At 42.9% G+C, this 18649-nt stretch overlaps 1 protein-coding gene and 1 long non-coding RNA gene across 4 annotated transcripts in view; one reads left to right on the top strand and one right to left on the bottom strand.

Annotated features, from left to right (window-relative positions):
• Nucleotides 1-399: 399 nt before the first annotated feature.
• LOC114810138 lies at nt 400-9944 on the top strand. Of its 3 annotated transcripts, none has more exons than XR_003757863.2 (3): nt 400-970; nt 2880-2970; nt 7370-9944. It is a non-coding gene; the product is annotated as an uncharacterized LOC114810138 (long non-coding RNA). The 3 variants fall into 3 exon arrangements; XR_003757864.2 differs by lacking the exon at nt 400-970 and having other exon boundaries at nt 2272-2970; nt 7370-7531; nt 8811-9944; XR_003757862.2 differs by lacking the exon at nt 400-970 and having other exon boundaries at nt 2272-2970.
• Nucleotides 5956-18649, bottom strand: part of DNAJC21 (DnaJ heat shock protein family (Hsp40) member C21) — a 26579-nt gene continuing 13885 nt past the window's right edge. Inside the window, exons 5-12 of the mRNA XM_029060214.2 lie at nt 17146-17450; nt 14157-14317; nt 12141-12228; nt 11684-11854; nt 11042-11084; nt 9083-9255; nt 8036-8111; nt 5956-7032 (exon numbers count right to left, since the gene is read on the bottom strand). Of these exons, the coding sequence (XP_028916047.1) occupies nt 6868-7032; nt 8036-8111; nt 9083-9255; nt 11042-11084; nt 11684-11854; nt 12141-12228; nt 14157-14317; nt 17146-17450 (1182 nt within the window). The 3' untranslated portion in view covers nt 5956-6867. The remainder of the gene's footprint in view (nt 7033-8035; nt 8112-9082; nt 9256-11041; nt 11085-11683; nt 11855-12140; nt 12229-14156; nt 14318-17145; nt 17451-18649) is intronic.

Genomic DNA, 18649 nt, shown 5'->3' with positions numbered 1-18649 from the left:
ATTCGAAGACATCCTGCTGAAGGTTCATTCAATAGTATTTATTGAGTGCTTACTATGCGCAGAGCACTGTACTAAGCGCTTGGAATGAACAAGTCGGCAACAGATAGAGACAGTCCCTGCCGTTTGACGGGCTTACGGTCTAATCGGGGGAGACAGACAGACAAGAACAGACAAGAACAAATATTGTATCCAGCAGTCATGGGGAGAGACTCTCTTGCCAACGCTCGCATTACATCCATAGAAATAAGGCAGGACATCTTTTCTCGTCTCATGCCACACAGGGTGAGCATTGATTAGACTACTTGTTTTGTTTTGTTTTGTTGCCTATCTCCTCCATTTAAACTGTGAGCCCGTTGTTGGGCAGGGATTGTCTCTATCTGTTGTCGAACTGCACATTCCAAGCGCTTAGTACAGTGTTCTATACATAGTAAGTGCTCAGTAAATACGATAATGACTGAATGAAATAGACATGATGGGTGGACTGTCAATGGCACCGCTGTCTCCCTCAGCCAGAGCTCGGACTGGACCTGCTTATTTTTCTTAGGATGGTAAGTGCTTATTTTTCTTAGGATGGTAAGGATTGAGAGACGAGGCAAAACTAGCTATCTGAGCTGCAGCACGTGTTTGAGTTGTTTTTTTTCCAGCAGCAGCGATGGTTTGTGTCATGGGACACCTTCTCCCAGGTGACAGAGAGCTCCCGTCGCTTCCTCTCTCTAGCAAAGATCCCAAGTTCAATGGTTGATTTGAGCATAATCTTCTTTGCCACTTTCTTTGCTTACTTTGGGGGCACTGCGAAGGGAGCCATTCCCTTGTTTCATGGAAAAACCGGCTTCTGAATTTGGCCCAAAGCTGCGTGAGCCTTTGGGAGGAGCAGAGTTTGGGGTTCCAGGCTGGGGAAGCCCACCCTTCCACCGGCCCTTGAAAAAGAGAACCAGGCACCGCTTCATCCTGGGAGTTATTACCCCACCAGGTAAGGTCGTTGCTTTTGTCTTTGTTTAAGAGGTGAACTGGGGGCTCCTGGCTTTACCACCCTCTGTTGAGAGGAGCAGCTGGCAGTGAACTTGGCATAGAGGGACACACATCTCCCTGCATGTGCCAGAGCCTATGCACCCACCCACCTAATCATTTATCCGGCAGAGATGAGAGATTGCGAGTAGCACAGCACAAACCACTGGCAATATTAAGAATTGTGGTATTTAAATGATGATGGTATTTGTTAAGTGCTTACTATGTGCCAAACACTGTACTAAGCGTTGGGTGCTTACCAAGGGCTAAGCACCACTAACAATATTAAGAATTGTGGTTTTTAAGTGCTTACTATGTGCTAAGCACTGTGGTAGATATGACAGTCGCATCCCTCACCCACATGGGACTCACAGTTTAAGTAGGAGGGAGAACAGGTAGTGAATCTCCATTATGCAGATGAGGAAATGGAGGCACAGGAGTTAAGTGATTTACCCAAGGTCGCAAAGGCAGGTGGCAGAGTTGCGGGTTAATAATGAGAATTGTGGTATTTAAACATTTTTCTATATGCTACATCCCTTACTAAGCGATGGGGGAAACATGCAAATTCATCAGGTCCCACGGGCCTTACAGTCTAGGAGGGGGGAAAGGGATTGAATCCTCATTCTGCAGATGAGGAAACTGAGGCCCAGAAAAGTACAGTGACTTGCCTAAGGTCAGATAGTAAACAAGTTTAAAACCCCAGTTCCCTGACTCTGAGCCCTGAACTCTTGTTTTTTTTTTTTAATTGTATTTGCTAGGTGCTTACTATGTTCCAGGTACTGTACTAAGCTCTGGGGTAGATACAAAGTAATCAGGTTGGACACAGTCCATGTCCCACATAGGGCTCACAGTGTTATAATCCCCACTTTTACAAATGAGGTAAGTGAGGCACAGAGAAAACAAGTGGTGGAGGCAAAATTAGAACCCAGCTCCTCTGACTCCCAGGCCTGGGCTCTTTCCATTAGGCTGGGTTGCTTCCCACTCTACCATCACTACACTCCGTCCCTCAGGCAGGTCCTCGGGACTAAGGCTTATCCAGTGTTGGCTACTCGTAACGTTATTTCACTAAGAAGCAGTGTGGCTCAGTGGAAAGAGCCCGGGCTTGGAAGTCAGAGGTCATGAGTTCGAATTCCGGCTCTGCCACTTGTCAGCTGTGTGACTGTGGGCAAGTCACTTCACTTCTCAGTGCCTCAGTGACTTCATCTGTAAAATGGGGATTAACTGTGAGCCTCACGTGGGACAACCTGATTACCCTGTATCTACCCCAGCGCTTAGAACAGTGCTCGGCACATAGTAAGCGCTTAACAAATACCAACATTATTATTATTACTGTGGTCACTGGACACCACCGAGGCCATGGGTGAACTCTTTTAGGGGAAGAATGCTTTATATCACTGCTCACTCATGTGAAATGATGGGGCCAGTTGGAGCTGAGTGCTGATACAGGTTAATTCTCCTGAGACTGAGGAAATCAGACAACTTCAGCATAGATGTTTGTCTATTAACAGAGAAGGTAAGTAGCTTTTTAGGTAATAGTGAACCCAGTGGGTCAGTAATAAAGAACTTTCATTTCATTCACTGTGCTATCTGGGTAATTCAAGCTATGTAGTTGGGTGGGGTAGGAATGAGGTGGAATGGGGTGGGTCGGGCAGTAGGTTGTAAAACACTTCGAGGGTTGATAAAGTTTTTGGAAATGATTGGAAAAGCAATAGTTCAGTCTGCTGGGCTAATCATGGGCTGGGGAGTTGGGAACATTGAATTCCAGTCTCTAAGTTCACCACCCTCTTGGCTGTCCCCAAGCTTCTTGAGCTCTCTGTTACCTTGGATACCAGTCATTGCTCTCGTCCTCCACCCCCTCCCTTCCCTGTTTCCAGGAACCTGTCCTCTCCTGATCCTTCGCTTCCTTTGACGGTCCAAAAGTACATCTGACAACGCTGCTGGGGGTGTTGACGGCGAACACTGCAGGTAGGGCGTGTGAATTTCTCCGTTTCATCTCATATTTCCTCTCTCTGACCGCCTTAGCTGGCCTACTCTGCAGTCTACAGCTTCTTCCAAGCACATGGTCTGGAGAGGGAGTGGGGGGTGGGGGGTGTTAATGGGCAGGGTGGTTCCGTGAAGTCAGAGACCAAAGGGCTGCCCTTGGTAGTTGTCTGAGATGTTCAGGAAGCAGTGTAGCCAAGTACAAAGAGCTCGGGCCTGGGACTCGGAGGACCTGGGTTCTGATTTCAGCTTGGCCACTTACCTGGTGTGTAAGGCACACTTCTCTTGTGCCTCAGTTCCTTCATCTGTAAAATGGGGATTCAGTGCCTGTTATCCTTCCTACTTAGACCATGAACCCCAGGTGGGACCTGCATATCTTGTGTCTTCCTACAGGGTTCAGCCCATAGTAAGCACTTAATACCACTGTTGTTTCTAAATTATCATTCAGGGCTTTCTAATACCTGGGCCAAAGCAAACCTCTTTGCACGAAATGAGCTAAATATTATCCTTGCACTGTTGACTCCGTCTTTGTCTGCAGCAGTCTAGATCTTCAAAATCCTGCCGATGGTTTCTCCTTTACAAGTCTGTCTCACTCTCCTGCCAACCCCTCACTGCCTGTCTGCCTACTGTCCTATAGGGCACTTTCAGAACTCACTTGAAACATTTGACAGATACAATCATTTTAACCTCCAAACGCCCAACTTATTTTCTCCTCTGGCTTAGCACTGGTAGTATAGGAGACTATTGTTTTAGGGAAGTGGTAGGGGATGGGACAGACATATGCTCTAACCGGTGCCATCACAGCAGATTCCTGCTCTGCATTGGAGCCCTTTAATAATAGTGATGATAATAAAAATAACAGTACTGGTATTTAAGTGGTCACTGTGCCAAAAAGGGCTTACTTCCAAAATAATGAGGTCAGACAGGATCTCTGTCCCACATGGGGCTCAGAGTCTAAGTAGGTGGGAGAACAAAGTCTTTTATCCCCGTTTTCCATATGAGGAAACTGAGGTACAGAGATGTTGAGTGATCAGCCCAAGATCACAAACCAGGCAAGCGTCAGAGCTGCGATTAGAACTCAGGTCCTCTAACTCCCAGGCCTGTGCTCGTTCCACTGCTTCTTCAGTTGTCTTAATCCTACTGCCTGCTCTCTCTTCTTGAAGCAAGAGATTTGTAAGTAGTGAAATGTTTACGCTTGGCCTCACAATCATAATATTTATGGCATTTAAATGCTAATTATGTGCTACCAAGCACTATAATAAGTGCTGGGTAGATTAGATGTGAGATAATCAAATGAGACAACCTGAAGTAATACTAATTAAGGGAAACAAATCACACTGGGTTTCAAATCAGAATTTAATGCTGAAATTCTTTTAATCTGGTAATGAGTTTAAAAGAACAAAATATTAGACTCCCGAAATAAGCATCGCACATACTTAGTAATGTGTTTTTCCATTTATTATTTTAATTTAACCCTTCTGTTGAAAGCAGGGCTGGAAATGCCAGAGAAGCATAGAGTCTTTTTGGAACTATATGCACAGACGGCCCACTGTGGGCAGATCATTGTATTGGGTCCAAGGAGGAATTTACAAAGGAGAACACCGAGACAGCGGTTTTGCCCTGGAAGAATTTACAATCCATTGGGGTAGGCAGAATTAACAGAAATATAAACATGCCTTTAGAGAAATATCACAAGTGACAAGGGAACAGAATGAGAGAGGGGAAAGCCACCCAATCATGTAGGCAGAGATATTCCATCTTCCTCCTAGTACTGGTTGATAAGCACGCTCAGAGCCAAATTGGGTTAATCCAGGAAGGCATCACGGTAGAGGTGTGTGTGGGGAAGGATAAGGGTTTGATAGGGAGAAAGTGGGGTTCCAGGAGGAGGTAGGGGTGAAGAGGGGGGCACTAGCTCGGTGGTGGCCCTGCTAGGTGTGGAGTGTAAAGAGGTTGCCTAGACTGTGGCACAAGTGGGCTGGGGGTGATGTGATGGTAGACAGGAAGGCGGGGAGGGGTGAGAAGTGGTCAACCACCTTGAAGTTGATTTAGTCCAAGGAACCTGGGAGCCAGGTGCTTGATGTAATCGCATCAACAGTTGAGGAAGTTGATGCTTGTTGCCAGGTGCAGAATCTAGACATGAGGTAGACAGACCTGGACTAGAATGATAGCTGTGGGGCTAGATTAAACCTGGAAGGAGAACTAAAATTAATTAGGCAACTAGGGGTTTGAGAGAGTTGGGAGATAGAGTATGGTGGGTTGAGTCTGACTGTACGTGGAGGGGATTGAGGAGCAGCAGCAGGAGATGAGATGGAAAAGCAAGAGGGAAACAGCCATTTTCCTGCAAGGTAAAGAACCACATCCGGGTCAGTGTAAAGCTAGAATAACAGATTGATAAATCCATAATACTGCAAAGTAGGTGAGGCACTTGGGGGGCATACAGTAATTTGCCTTTTATGGCTTCTGCTACCTCAGAGATTGTGCATTCTTCTAGGTGGGGCGCTTTTTAAATATAGAAGGAGGGGATAAAATCACATTTCAAGCTCAAAGTTAACAGATCTCTTCAGTCTACTTTGTCAACTCTAAAAAATGGGCTTGTTGTGTTGGCCTGTGGCTTTTTCGTGCTTTACTTGCAGCCACTGATAATTATGTTTCTAGTACCCCCTCCTCTTTACTAATGGATAACTACTTTGGTAAATTTCTGATTTTTTAATGGTATTAATTAATTACTTACTATGGGCCAGGCACTGTATTTAGTGCTGGGTTAGATACAGGTTAATCAGGTTAGAAACAGTCCAAGTCCCATTTGGGACTCACAGTTTTAATCCCCATTTTACAGATGGAGGTAACTGAGGCTCAATGAAGATAAATGACTTGCCCAAGGTCGCACAACAGACAAATGGCAAAGTCAAGATCCTCTGACACCCATGCTCTTTTCACTCGGCCAAACTGTAACAAAACATCACACATGAGATATTCTAACTTTTTATCCAACTCAGGCCTGAGAAAACAAATTCACAAATCTTTTCCTTTGTATAAAAATAAGGAACATGTAAGCTATTATCCTTTCTTAGCACTCACTTTAAAATGACAAAACAAACTTTTGAAAACATACTTCTGGTAAACACATCCAGAGAGCATCTCTTTCCATATTCATGTCTGACTTTGCTATTTGCTCCATCATTTTTTACAGCTATCACTGGGTTCAGGGATAAAAATACACTTAACGCTTTTCCCTGCATCCACTTCGGTTCAAATCAAGATGAAAGCAAGAGAGCACATCTGTGGGGCAATTGTACATCTTGAAAAGTTCTTACAACCAGTGGCAGAACCATTCATTCTTCTAGTGTATAGTTCTTCCCTGTTGGGCTTCCTCTTTCAATATAGCCTTGGCAAGCCCATGCTTAGATAAATCTAATTAAATATTTACATACTCTTTATCAAGTCAATCTACTAGGTAGTAGGGCTTAGGGGAAAGCTTTAAAAAAAAAAGTTACTATGAGAATTGTGAAACAGAACTTAAAATGGAGTTTAAGACTACCCAACAGGAGCTTGGCAAAATAGGGTGAACAAACAATTGGTAGGTCTTAAAATAATTTATTTTGCCCCAGGACATGGGCCAGAAACCATCAAGAAATAGCTTGGAAATATTTTCCACTCTGAGACTTTCAAGTCAATCCGGCTGGTGAAGGTAGAAGTCAGTCACTAGTCATGTTTGAAAAAAATATATTAAGCCAAAAAGAAATTTGTATACATTAAAAATACTTTCACACTGCAGGATTCAGAAACCTATGGCCTTGTAACTCCTTAGATAACTTACGTCCAGTTTTTGAATTCTAGAAATCACCAAAGAGGAAAACTGTTTGCAGTAGAACTCCAAATTCTTTATCTGTTCTTGCGTTTCTCTTTCTTGTTTCGGCTAGCAGCTGGGCTATTTACAGAGGGCATGGAACACGCTCTCGCGTGACCCGTCGCTTTCAAGTGTTCAAAGAGTTTATTTCGAGAGGGAAATTCACGATTGCAGGTTGTACAGCTGATGGGAACGTCAGCCTGATAGGTAGAAGAGAATCAGAAGTGAATACAGATCTCATCTGCTTTAAACGTTAAATTAAAATTCAGGTGAGAACCTGAATCTCCCCTTATTGCCTGCAATACTGTTGCTTAATTCTGGTTCCCACAGCTCCCAAAGAATAAAATGGAGTTGGGGGTGGTACACAGAGCAACAAACTGAAAATATTATGTTTCTTCTCAGTCTTAGCTTTCCATACACCATGCCAGGATATGGGGTTACCGAAAAATGCCTGAAGAGGGTAGGCTAACAATAAAGAGGAAACATTCTATTCTACCAGGGGGTAGACTATAATAATTGTGATATTTACCACCCTAGGAAATCAGGCAACACTGAAGAAGAATTTGGACAAAAGATCCATTTGAAAGGCCTGGAGGAGATGTTGGAAATCATATCCATTAGGATGTCACGGAAGATTATGTTCTCCAAGCATCCTGGTTGCGGCTGCTGGGAATACTGAGCTGGCTGAACCAAGTAATGGTATTTCTTCTATTTTTATATAATTTTTATATTTCTACTAAATGGGAGGACCCTATCAACTGTGACCATCCAAGGTGACCTTTCAAAAAAGTAGCGTGGGTTTTTGAAGTACAAGGGCAGATCTCCTGGGAATTAAAACCCCAAGCCTGTTGATCCCAACGACCCTGCAAAAGTTCTCATTCTCTACGTTAAGCAGAAGACACACAGACAATTTAGACAGCCCCAGACACTATTCACTGAATGTTTGGAGCATCTTAAATTTTTAAGTCCAAATACACAACAGCATGCCCTAAGTATAGAAGAGCAAAGGTAGACACTAAACTCTTTATAGCTTAAAAAAATAAGACCATAAGAACATCAGTCCCATATTCTGACATAATGGCCTCTGAATTTTCAAAAAAAGAAAATTTAGTTCTGCCAAGTTTTTTGGATCAAAATGTGCTTTAGAGCACTGCACTTATTACACTACCACCACGATGCTGTTCGAATGTTTGTTCCACCTACCACCGTTTGTTGTTCCTCAGGAACTTTAGCCGCCTTTTTACAGTCTTTGCCTTTCTTTCCTTTGGGTTTAGGAACACTAAGAAGTGAATGGAAGAAGTCAGTGTACTTTAGCAACATGTCCTCCTATGTCTAAATTGCCAATGAATTCTAATCATATCATAATCACACACATGATCATAATCATCATAATCATAAAGGGTGAAGAGAAGTCAGGGCTCTTTTCAATATAACAAATTCCTCTAATCTGCTCACCCATTCTAGTTTTTGTTTACCATTCTCACATCAAAAAGCACCCTACCTTACTAAGAATTATTCTAAGAATTCAATGATGACGTTTGAGGCTCTAGACAAAGCAACTGAGGTAGGGATTGAGGCATAATTTTTAGAACATGACTCATGGACAGAATTGCAATTAGTTTGAAGGGGCAGTTATCTTAAAACAGAGAAAGATGGCCCTGATCACAGCAAAGGAGATGGAAATTCCAAACAAGAAATTTAAGATTTACCAAAGTTAGTCATGGTCTACAATCTTGGGGTATAAGAGAGTTCTAGAAAATGTAAAAGAGGAACCCAGCAGAGGTGATGTTGAACACTGGGGCCATTCTGTAATTTCGTTCAATTCCTTTTAATGAGCTACTTGGCCTTGAAATTTCATTGAGACTATTACACAGAATTTTCACCATTTTTCCCTCACATTAATCGTGTCATTTCTCAAAATTTGAGCTCTAAGATTCTGCACCTTGAGTCGCTACTGAATATGGGCTTGTCCATCCAGGCAGCAAGAACCTGAAGCTTGAGAAATTCAAGGAAATGCCATCAGCCGATGGGGGCCGGCCCCGTCTGTCCAGTGAGGGGAAGAAGTCTTCTGGACACTACTAGCCTGGCCTGCGATAAGCAGTCTGAAAACAGCTCGTTTACCTTTGTTATTGGTATTCTATTTTTCCTGGTTTTATCACTGCAATCTTATTTTAAGTGGTTTTGCCCAACAAGACCACCTGGACTTGTTGGGCAAAATGGACGCCAATTTGACATAATTCAAGGACTTACTTTTTTGCCTCGCTTTTGGACTCATCGACTTGGTCAGCAGTTCCTGAGCTGCCGTGTTCCACTTGTCTGACATCAGGCTGATTTTCACTGGGGGACTCTATGTGTCTGGTCACTTCCGGCTCGGCTTTTATTTCATCTCCAGTTTCTCCTCCACTTAAGCTGTCATCAACAGTCTACGAAAATTAACAAGTATCAAATTAAGCATCACTTCCCTACAGTGTGGGACTTTTTAGATCCATCTGCGTGGAGTCTATATTAACTGCAAATTTTCCACCCCTCATAGGACTGGCTTTACTGGACGTATGAAATCCTGGCCCGCTGGAGGTCGTGGATAAGTACAACACAACAAAAGGCATGGTCGACAATGGTGCTAAGCTTAAAGAATGCGTTCCCTGAATAAGAGGAGAAAGGGTGGTTGGAATTCCACCTCACGGATGTCCCAACAGCAGCCTGAGGGGGATGTGGACTTGTACTTTCCAAGCGCTTACAGTGCTCTGCACACAGTAAGCACAAGTGAACTGAATGAATACCTGATGCCTAGGCCCCAGCCCCTGGTGAGCAGGTGTACGATGACGCTGATCCCTCCTCCAGGATAGTAAGTCACCTTTGCTCTGCTCCCCTGGAACGCCTCCCTCCACGGGGCACGTTCAAGAGCTGGGCTGGGGAGGAGTGTGGTGGGTCACAGTGGAGAGGGCTGCCTTGGCTCAAGGGAGGGAGGGATTGAGGGAGGGATCAATGAAAAAAACAAAAGCAGAAGGTAACAAAAGTTGCTAAGCAGCCCACCAGTGAAGTCAAAATTCTACGTAGAATTTCAACCATATTTTTCCCCTTGATTCTTGAGTAAAATGAGGTTAAACAAGCACCCCTCTTTTTGTTGTTGTTTTTTATGGTATTTGTTAAGCGCTTACTATGGGCTGGGCACTGTACAAGATAATCAGGTTGGACACAGACCATGTTTTACATGGGGCTCACAATTTAACCCCCATTTTATGAATGAGGTAACTGAGGCAAAGAGAAGTTAAGTGACTTGGCCACGGTCACACACAAGACAAATAGCAGAGCTGGGATTAGAAGCCAGGTCCTGACTCCCAGGCCTGTGCTCTTTCCACTAGGCCACCCTGCAAAATTCATTCATTCATTTAATCAAATTTATTGAGTGCTTACTGTGTGCACAGCACTGTACTAAGTGCTGGGAAAGTACAATTCGGCAACAGTTGGGTAAGTCACATAAAAGTTCCTCCAAGCATGTCTTCTTTCTTTTTGCAAATATATTCCCACTCGATTCCATTTTCTTCAGGAATACACTGAATGTTCCTGATTAAGGTAATGGGGACATTAACGCTAATCTATCCATCAACCAGACGGAAACAAAGCTGCTCCCAGGAAACTACCTGGTTAATCCAATCAAAGAGGAGCCTTAATGAAGATGATCAATATGCCATTTCTTTACCACTTATTGTGAGCCCCCTAACTGAATTTGATTTCCTCGTATTTTTTTAGGGTATTTGTTAACTCTTTACTATATGCCAGGCACTGTTAAGTGTTGGGGTAGATTCAAGCTAATCAGGTTGGACACAGTCCCATATGGGGATCACTGTTTTTAATCCCCAATTTACAGGTGAGGTAACTGAAGCACAGAAAAGGTAAGTGTGACTTGCCCAAGGTCACACAGCAGCAGACAAATAGCAGAGCTGGGATTGCAACTCAGATCCTTCTGACTCCCAAGCCCATCCTTTGTTCACTAAACCATGCTGCTACTCATCAGCACTTAACCCCTACATATTGAAAGGGGTTAACGGTGGTAATAATAATGCTAAAAAATTAAATCATAAGACTATATGGAAAATAATCTTGAAATAACCATATTGTTAATGTTTTAGGTGACTGATATAGATGGAAAGAATAAGTGTATCTGTAGCAATGTTTAATGAAGTTAATGAACAATAACTTTCACGATACCTGCAGAGATTTCTGTTTCTTTTTCTTCTTCTTTTTGGAAAGTCTGGAAAGGGAAGAAAAAAAGTTTAAAAATGTGAATCAATTGATCATATTTACTGAGTGCCTGCTATGTGCACAGCACTGTACTAAGCGCTTGGAAGAGTACGACAGAATTGGGAGACATGTTCCCTGCCCACAACAAATATCTTGCCTATGGAAAACCAGGGCTTTAAGGAAAAAAAAAATTAGCAAAATTCTAATTTGCCACAAAAGCACAACAGGAAATAACATTTCACCAAAGCAGAACTTAAAAAAAAAAGATTCAATCTTTGGGTTGTTGAGAAAATTCCAAGTAAGAGTGATTCACCTGAAATGAATTGCCATCCATCTGCCAAATGGCCTACAGTTTCTAAGCATCAACAACCATCAACAATACACCCCTTATAAAGTTGTCCTTTGACAAAGTGGTTTACCTTCAGTAGGCTGTAGACTAGAATGAGCTCTCTAATCCCAGAAGGGAGGAAAGAATAGCTATAGAGTTTTAAGACTCACATGGAAATTCTCTTCAGAGTGAAGCAAACCAAACTGTGGGTTACAGAACACGAGTGAAGCAAACAAAACTGTGGGTTACAGAACACTATTGCTTATAAAAAAGACTGTTACTTTGGTTTTGGCGTTTCCTCTTTATCCTCCTCCTCTTCCTTCTCCGTGTTAGTATCCATCCCATTTTCATCAATCTGATGTACGGAAAACTCTTCCTCCTCTTCCTCTAGCTGTTGTCGTAACAAGGCTACCATCTCCCGGTGCTTCTTTGATTTTTCGTGATTTTTCATGCTTTAAGAGAAGATCGCTAATGTTAGCAACTGCTTAGATGGAACAACTGAATACCCTTCACATCTTGGGAAAAATTTATTCTTTTTCCCACAACTGTAAACAAAAATACCAGTGACAGTGGATCACAAACACCAACAGCTACTCCACACTCACTACTCAAACCCTGCTGCAATTATATTTAGGAGCCATAGTTGTAATGCATTAAGTGTTTCAGTATTAAAAAATAGTAAATTAACTGTTGAAAATGCCTACTGAAGGACAGGGAAAGGAAAGACAGCCTACTTACGCCTTTTCCGTCTTAAAGGATTTGTCGCAAGCTGGACAGTACAAGTCGTCATAAATAACAGTGCTCTCTTCCTCATCACTTAGTTTCCCTAAAAGAAGAAGAAATGAATGACAACCCTGAAGGCAGAACCAAAATTCTAGAACATTTTAAAGAACGGAAATGCCTCAATGACTAGTACAATAACTACAAGTTAAGGTATCTTTGACCTTGCTAAGAGAGTAATCCTCAGCTCCATCCCAACAGAACTCATCCAAAACGCATAGGTTGGCTAATTTAGAAAAACGTTTTTAAAAATGCCTGATTCAATGCTAAGTCTCTCCAAAGCAAGGCTGCGGCATCTTCAGAGTAATGATAATTATAGTATTTAAGCATTTACTATGTGCTGGGCACTGTACTAAGCACTGGGCGGATACAAGCAAATTGAGTTGAACACAGTCCCTGTCCCATGTGTGGCTCACGGTCTCAATCCCCATTTTACAGATGAAGTAACTGAGGCACAGAGAAATGAAGCGACTTGCCCAAGGTCACATGGCGGGCAAGTGGCGGAGTTGGGATTAGAACCCATGACATTCTGACTCCCAGGCCCGTACACTACACTACACCAGCAAACAATAGGTGTCCAATAAAGTCTACTGAATGAATGAGGCGGCACTGCCATCTAGGGGCTTGGCTAGTACCACTTGACCCCAAATATACAGTATGCATTTTAGGTTGAAAATGCAATACAGTTTGAGTTGTTCAGTCTTTACCTATCTGTAGACCAACAACCAGGTCACTGCAAGAAATGTGCATACTAACTTTTTTGACTGCTAAATAAGGCTGGTTTTGAATCAAAGCACATTTTTGACATTTCTAGTTCTCAGTGGTCTTTATTGAGCACTTATTAGGTGAAAAGCCCTTAACTACCAACAGTTCACAGATACATTCCTTGGTTTCTCAAAAATAAAATATCTAAAGACAGAAGAATAAAAAAAAATCCTGAGGACTGAAATTCTAAATGTTATGAGTTTAGAAAACAGGATGCAATTTTATAGGCTCTCTGGAGAATTTAGCTTGTTTTATTAGGACTTTTATGGCGACATTCTCAGACTTTGCATAAATATGCTGACCATTTTGACCCCTGATCTTTGACTGGATTCAGATTCCATTATTTCATGATCACAGACACTGGCCCAAAAAACAGGAGATCATGTATGAGCTTCATGTCGCTTGCTTTAGTTCTTTTGGAAACTTTGTGGTTTTGCCTCAATGACAGGAACCTATATTAGTAATTGAAGAAGCAGTGTGGCTCAGTGGAAAGAGGCCGGGCTTGGGAGTCAGAGGTCATGGGCTCTAATCCCGGCTCTGCCACTTGTTGGCTGTGTGACCTTGGGCAAGTCGCTTCATTTCTCTGTGCCTCAGTTACCTCATCTGAAAAATGGGGATTAAGGTTGAGCCCCATGTGGGCCAATCTGATTACCTTGTATCGACCCTTGAGCTTAGAACGGTGCTTGGCACATAGTAAGTGCTTAAGAAATACCATCATTATTAATAGTTCCTCAAGAACCATGTCTTTTACTTGTGTTACACTTTCAAGAGTCTACTACAGCTAGCTGCAATCAATAGGTGCCCAATAAGTACTACTAAATGAATGAGGCATCACTGCCATCTAGGGGCTCGGCAAGTATAACTTGACCCCAAATGTACAACATGCATTTTATGTTGATACTGCAATATAATTTGAATTGTTCAATCTTTATCTGTAGACCAACAAAGAGAGGTCACTGCAAGAAATGTGTATGTGCTAATTTTCTTCACAATAATCACATTTTGCTCAAGAGGACTTGTCGCCATACTGTAAAGACGATCTAGCTATGCAGAGTTAGAATGATTCCTTGGAGAAGGAATGGTTAAATGTGTCAAGATCTGACACAAGTTTCAGGGTAACGCTGAGTTTCCTCAGTTTCAATTCAGGGGGTTGGTATCGTACCACTTCACTTGGCCCTGAAAACATTTTTATGAGAGGAAAAATATTACCATCCTGTCCTTCTTTTTGTTCTTGTTCCTCTACTTCTTCTTCTTCTTCATCACCAGAACCATCTCCAAATTCCTTTTCATATTGTGCTTCCATCTGCTGCAACTCCCGCTCTATATCAGCCATAGCCATCCAGCTTTGTTCTTTATACTGCTCTGCCAGCCTGAAACAAATCAATCGATCATTGGTATTTACTGAATGCTGATTAAGTGCAGGGCACTGTACTAAGCACTTGAGAGAGTACAATACAACAAAATTAAGTAAAACGAAGTAGAACCTCATTTGCATTTCTATCAAGAAAAGTTTGAACTGGCTTACCTTCTATTCAGGGTTAAATATCCAGCGAGAGAAACACATTTTCTCAACTGGAAATTCAAAGGCCTAGTCCTAATCATTTTATTATGAAGCAGTAGTATTTCCTGAGCAACTTCTTGGGGTGATGCACTGTACTAAGCATTTAGGAAGTACAAAACAAAGAAGTGACACACTTCCGGCTCACAAGAAGCTTTTCATTCTAACCGTATAGATGGACATTAAAATACTTACAGGTAGAGTGATCAAGATAGATAATAATGTTGGCATTTGTTAAGCGCTTACTATGTGCCGAGCACTGTTCTAAGGCTGGGGTAGATACAGGGTAATCCGGTTGTCCCACATGGGGCTCACAATCTTCATCCCCATTTTACAGATGAGGTAACTGAGGCACCAAGAAGTAAAGTGACTTGCCCAAAGTCACACAGCTGGCAGGTGGCGGAGCCACCTATATATGAGGTACATAGATAATAATGTACATTCGAATCAACATCTGCCCGAGGGCCGACAGACCTATGTAATTCTGTAAGTGCTAGAGATGGCTGACGGGTTTAACAAGACTTACATCCTGTTCATTTTCTTGGTTTTCAGTAGTTACTTCTACAGAGTTTTATCCTCCCAGGGTAAATGACTCATTCTTCACTATCGTTAATTCAATATTAAAAAAACTATATAAATGCCAGGTGTCCATTTTGAGCTATGAGAAACCTACCCAGACCCCACCCTCAGCCCCACAGCACGAAGTGAATATCTGTCATTTATTTTAATGTCAGTCTCCGTTGCTAGACTGTAAGCACCTTGATTTGACTGTCTATAAATATTTCCACTCCAGTCTCCCCCAGTATAAGTTTCTTGTGCTCCAGAAACATGCCTTTTGCTTCCATTGTACCTTCTCAGCCATTTAGTAGTACAATCCATTCAGTAGGCTTAACAATAATAATAATAATAACCACAGTAATAATAATTGTGGTATTTTTAAGTGCTTACTATGTGCCAAGCACTGTTCTAGACACTGGGGTAGAGACAAGGTAATCAGGTTGGTTACAGTCCCCGTCCCACATGGGGCTCACAGTCGTAATCACCATTTTACAGATGAGGTAATTGAGGCACAGGAAAGTTAAGTGACTCGCCCTAGTCGCACATTAGACACGTGGCAGGGCCGGGATTAGAACCCACATCTTTTGGCTCCCAGGCCCAAGCTATTTCCACTAGGTCATGCTGCTTCCAAAGCATTAGTATTACTACCACTATTATCTGCCAAAGTATTATACTCAGAAGCACAACTTTGTGAAACTGGGACAGCTTTCCCGCACGAAGATTAAAATCAAAATGCACCCTAAATTCCACCTCAGAGAGGCTATCCAGGGGCCATTTCCGAGCCCTATGAAACTCTCAAAGTAACCGTGGCTCAGTTAGGCTCCCAAACAGATGACGGCCAAATCACTGATTCCTCGGAGCACACGACCACCTCTACCATCTCCTTCTCCAAGGATAACCCTTAAAGGTTTAAAGCCAAAATCACCCCAAATTAGATCCCCCTTAATTCTGGGATTTGTTAAGCACTTACTATGTACCAGGCACCAGGGCTGGGGAGGATACAAGCAAATGAGGTTGAACACAGACCCTGTCTCACATGGGCCTCACAGTCTTAATCCCCATTTTACAGTTGAGGTAACTGAGGCGCAGAACCATGACTTGCCTTAGGTCACACAGCAGTAATAATAATAATAATGATGGCATTTGTTAAGCGCTTACTATGTGCCAAGCACTGTTCTAAGCATGGGGGGTGAGGGGAGGGCGGAGAAATACAAGGTAATCACGTTGTCCCACATGGGGCTCACAGCCTTAATCTCTATTTTCCAGATGAGGTAACTGAGGCACAGAGAAGTTAAGTGACTTGCCCAAAGTCACACAGCTGACAAGTAGCGGAGCCAGGATTAGCAGAGTAGCGGAGTCAAAATTAGAACCCAGATCCTTATGATTCCCAGGTCTGTGCTCTAGCCACTAGGCTAGGCTGTTTCCCCTTGCCTCTTTTACCACGGTACGGGTGTGGCTCAGTGGAAAGAGCCCGGGCTTGGGAGTCAGAGGTAATGGGTTCAAATCCCGGCTCTCCGTCAGCTGTGTGACTGTGGGCAAGTCATTTCACTTCTCTGGGCCTCAGTTACCTCATCTGGAAAATGGGGATGAAGACTGTGAGCCTCACGAGGGACAACCTGATTACCCTGTACCTATCCCAGCGCTTAGAACAGTGCTCGGCACATAGTAAGCGCTTAACAAATACCAACATTATTATTATTGTTATTATTAAACACAGAGCCATACCTCCAAGACCCAGACAGGGACTGACAGACAGAAGGCGACCCAAGGACCCACAGAGACAGCCATAGGTGACATCCCCGTCACCGGCAGGGGAGAAAGCAGCACACGCAGAGTGTGAAAACTAGGCTGCGCCCCAGCCCCCGGGAAGTATAGCCTTCCACCTGCAGCACGGGAAGCAACCTCTCCCAAAGGCTCCAAGTGGTCATGCCAGGCCCTTTGCTCCTTCCTTGCGATTCCCGAGCTGGTTTTGCACCTGCCCCGCCTGGAAGGTTTGAAAGAACCCCGCTTTGGTGGTGACCTTAACCATTCAACATGTACTCCTATGGTGCTCATTCTAAAGACTGTAACCCGGTTACGTACTTGGCCTGTTTTAGTTTCTGCTGCCTCCTCATCTCCTCTGCTTTCTTGGCCTTCTCAGCGTTCAGTTCTTCGACGAGCTTGCGGTGAGCCTGGACCCTTTTATCCCGTTTGCGGATGAAAGCCACTAGCTGGCGCACCAGCTCGTTCCTCTCCTTCCTCGCTTTGTCTCTGGTTTTCTTGTTCTCTTTTTCCATCGCTCGTTTTTCCCAGCGGTTTGACGCCTGTCGGGTGTCGTACTCCTCTTTCCAAGCGAAGTTCTTCTGTGTGCAGAAACTCTGCCAGTAGGCATAGAAGGGGTGGACTACCTAGGCAAAAGAAAGCAAATTGGGAGGGGTCTCTGGGCAACATCTTGGAAGAGCAACTGAATGCAGAAATGAAATCAACCACATCACGCTTGCATGTCTGGGACGTGTGACTCAAGCGGGGAAGGACATTCGACGTATAAAGAAATACCTCATCAAAAATTATTTACATAGAGATTACACGCTTTTCCAGGCCCACTGCTGCTGCTGAAGTTTTTCTGAATTAAATTTTGGTCATTTCTGGCCTTAAAAGCACCCAAAAAGTGGGCAGGGAAAGTGGGCAAAGTTCAAAACTCAATATTGCTAGTTGCCTTTAGCCCTAATAATAATAATAATGTTGGTATTTGTTAAGCGCTTACTATGTGCCGAGCACTGTTCTAAGCGCTAGGGTAAACACAGGGGAATCAGGATGTCCCACGTGGGGCTCACAGTCTTAATCCCCATTTTACAAAAAAGATGAGGTAACTGAGGCACAGAGAAATTAAGTGACTTGCCCTAATAAAAAGTGGGCAAAAGAAGAACTGGAAGGTATGTGTTTCAAAATATGCACAGATCATCTGTGAAGTTCATTTATCCATTTCATCCAAGACCTCTCTCTGCTGTCCATATTATCTGTAGCTTTCTTTCAAAAGAAAGAGGCTTTCAATCTTATTTGTAAATGAACTATTTCCACATGCAGTTTCTTGTGTACAATTCTTCCACTACACAATGCAAAATATTCTTTCAGTATTTATCACCTAGTCTATGAAAGGTCACTCTGTATTACTGATCTTATTTGACAAGACATCTTTTCAAACACTAAAACTTTTGATTTGGACTCTTAAAACACTGGCTGCTGTGGATGTGTGACAGTTCCTGGTAAGTGAACATCAAGCTTCCATCTCGACCCTCAACGTACTAAAATATTTTTCTTACGCTTTCAGTTTTATTATCCCATCTCTGCTTTGGAAACCTATTCGTCTATGGAATAAATAACTCCTTCTTCCTTTCTTTTGTTTTCAGTGCTGCAAAGGGATTACATGCTGTTCTGCCTTCTAGGAGTGAGCTTTGATACTGTGTTTTATCAAACTCTGACATGTAGTGCAGTAGAAGCTTGAAGATCCATCTCAGAAAATTGAGGGAGAGGTTATAAAATGGTGGAGGAGTAACACAACCAACATTTTGAATTTGATTAAATCTGAAAAAAATGTGCTGTCTCGTCA

The sequence above is a fragment of the Ornithorhynchus anatinus genome, chromosome 3 (assembly GCF_004115215.2).
Source record: "Ornithorhynchus anatinus isolate Pmale09 chromosome 3, mOrnAna1.pri.v4, whole genome shotgun sequence".
Classification (NCBI taxonomy): domain Eukaryota; kingdom Metazoa; phylum Chordata; class Mammalia; order Monotremata; family Ornithorhynchidae; genus Ornithorhynchus; species Ornithorhynchus anatinus.
The sequence above is the reverse complement of the archived record's forward strand: the minus strand, read 5'-3'. Positions and strand labels throughout refer to the sequence as shown.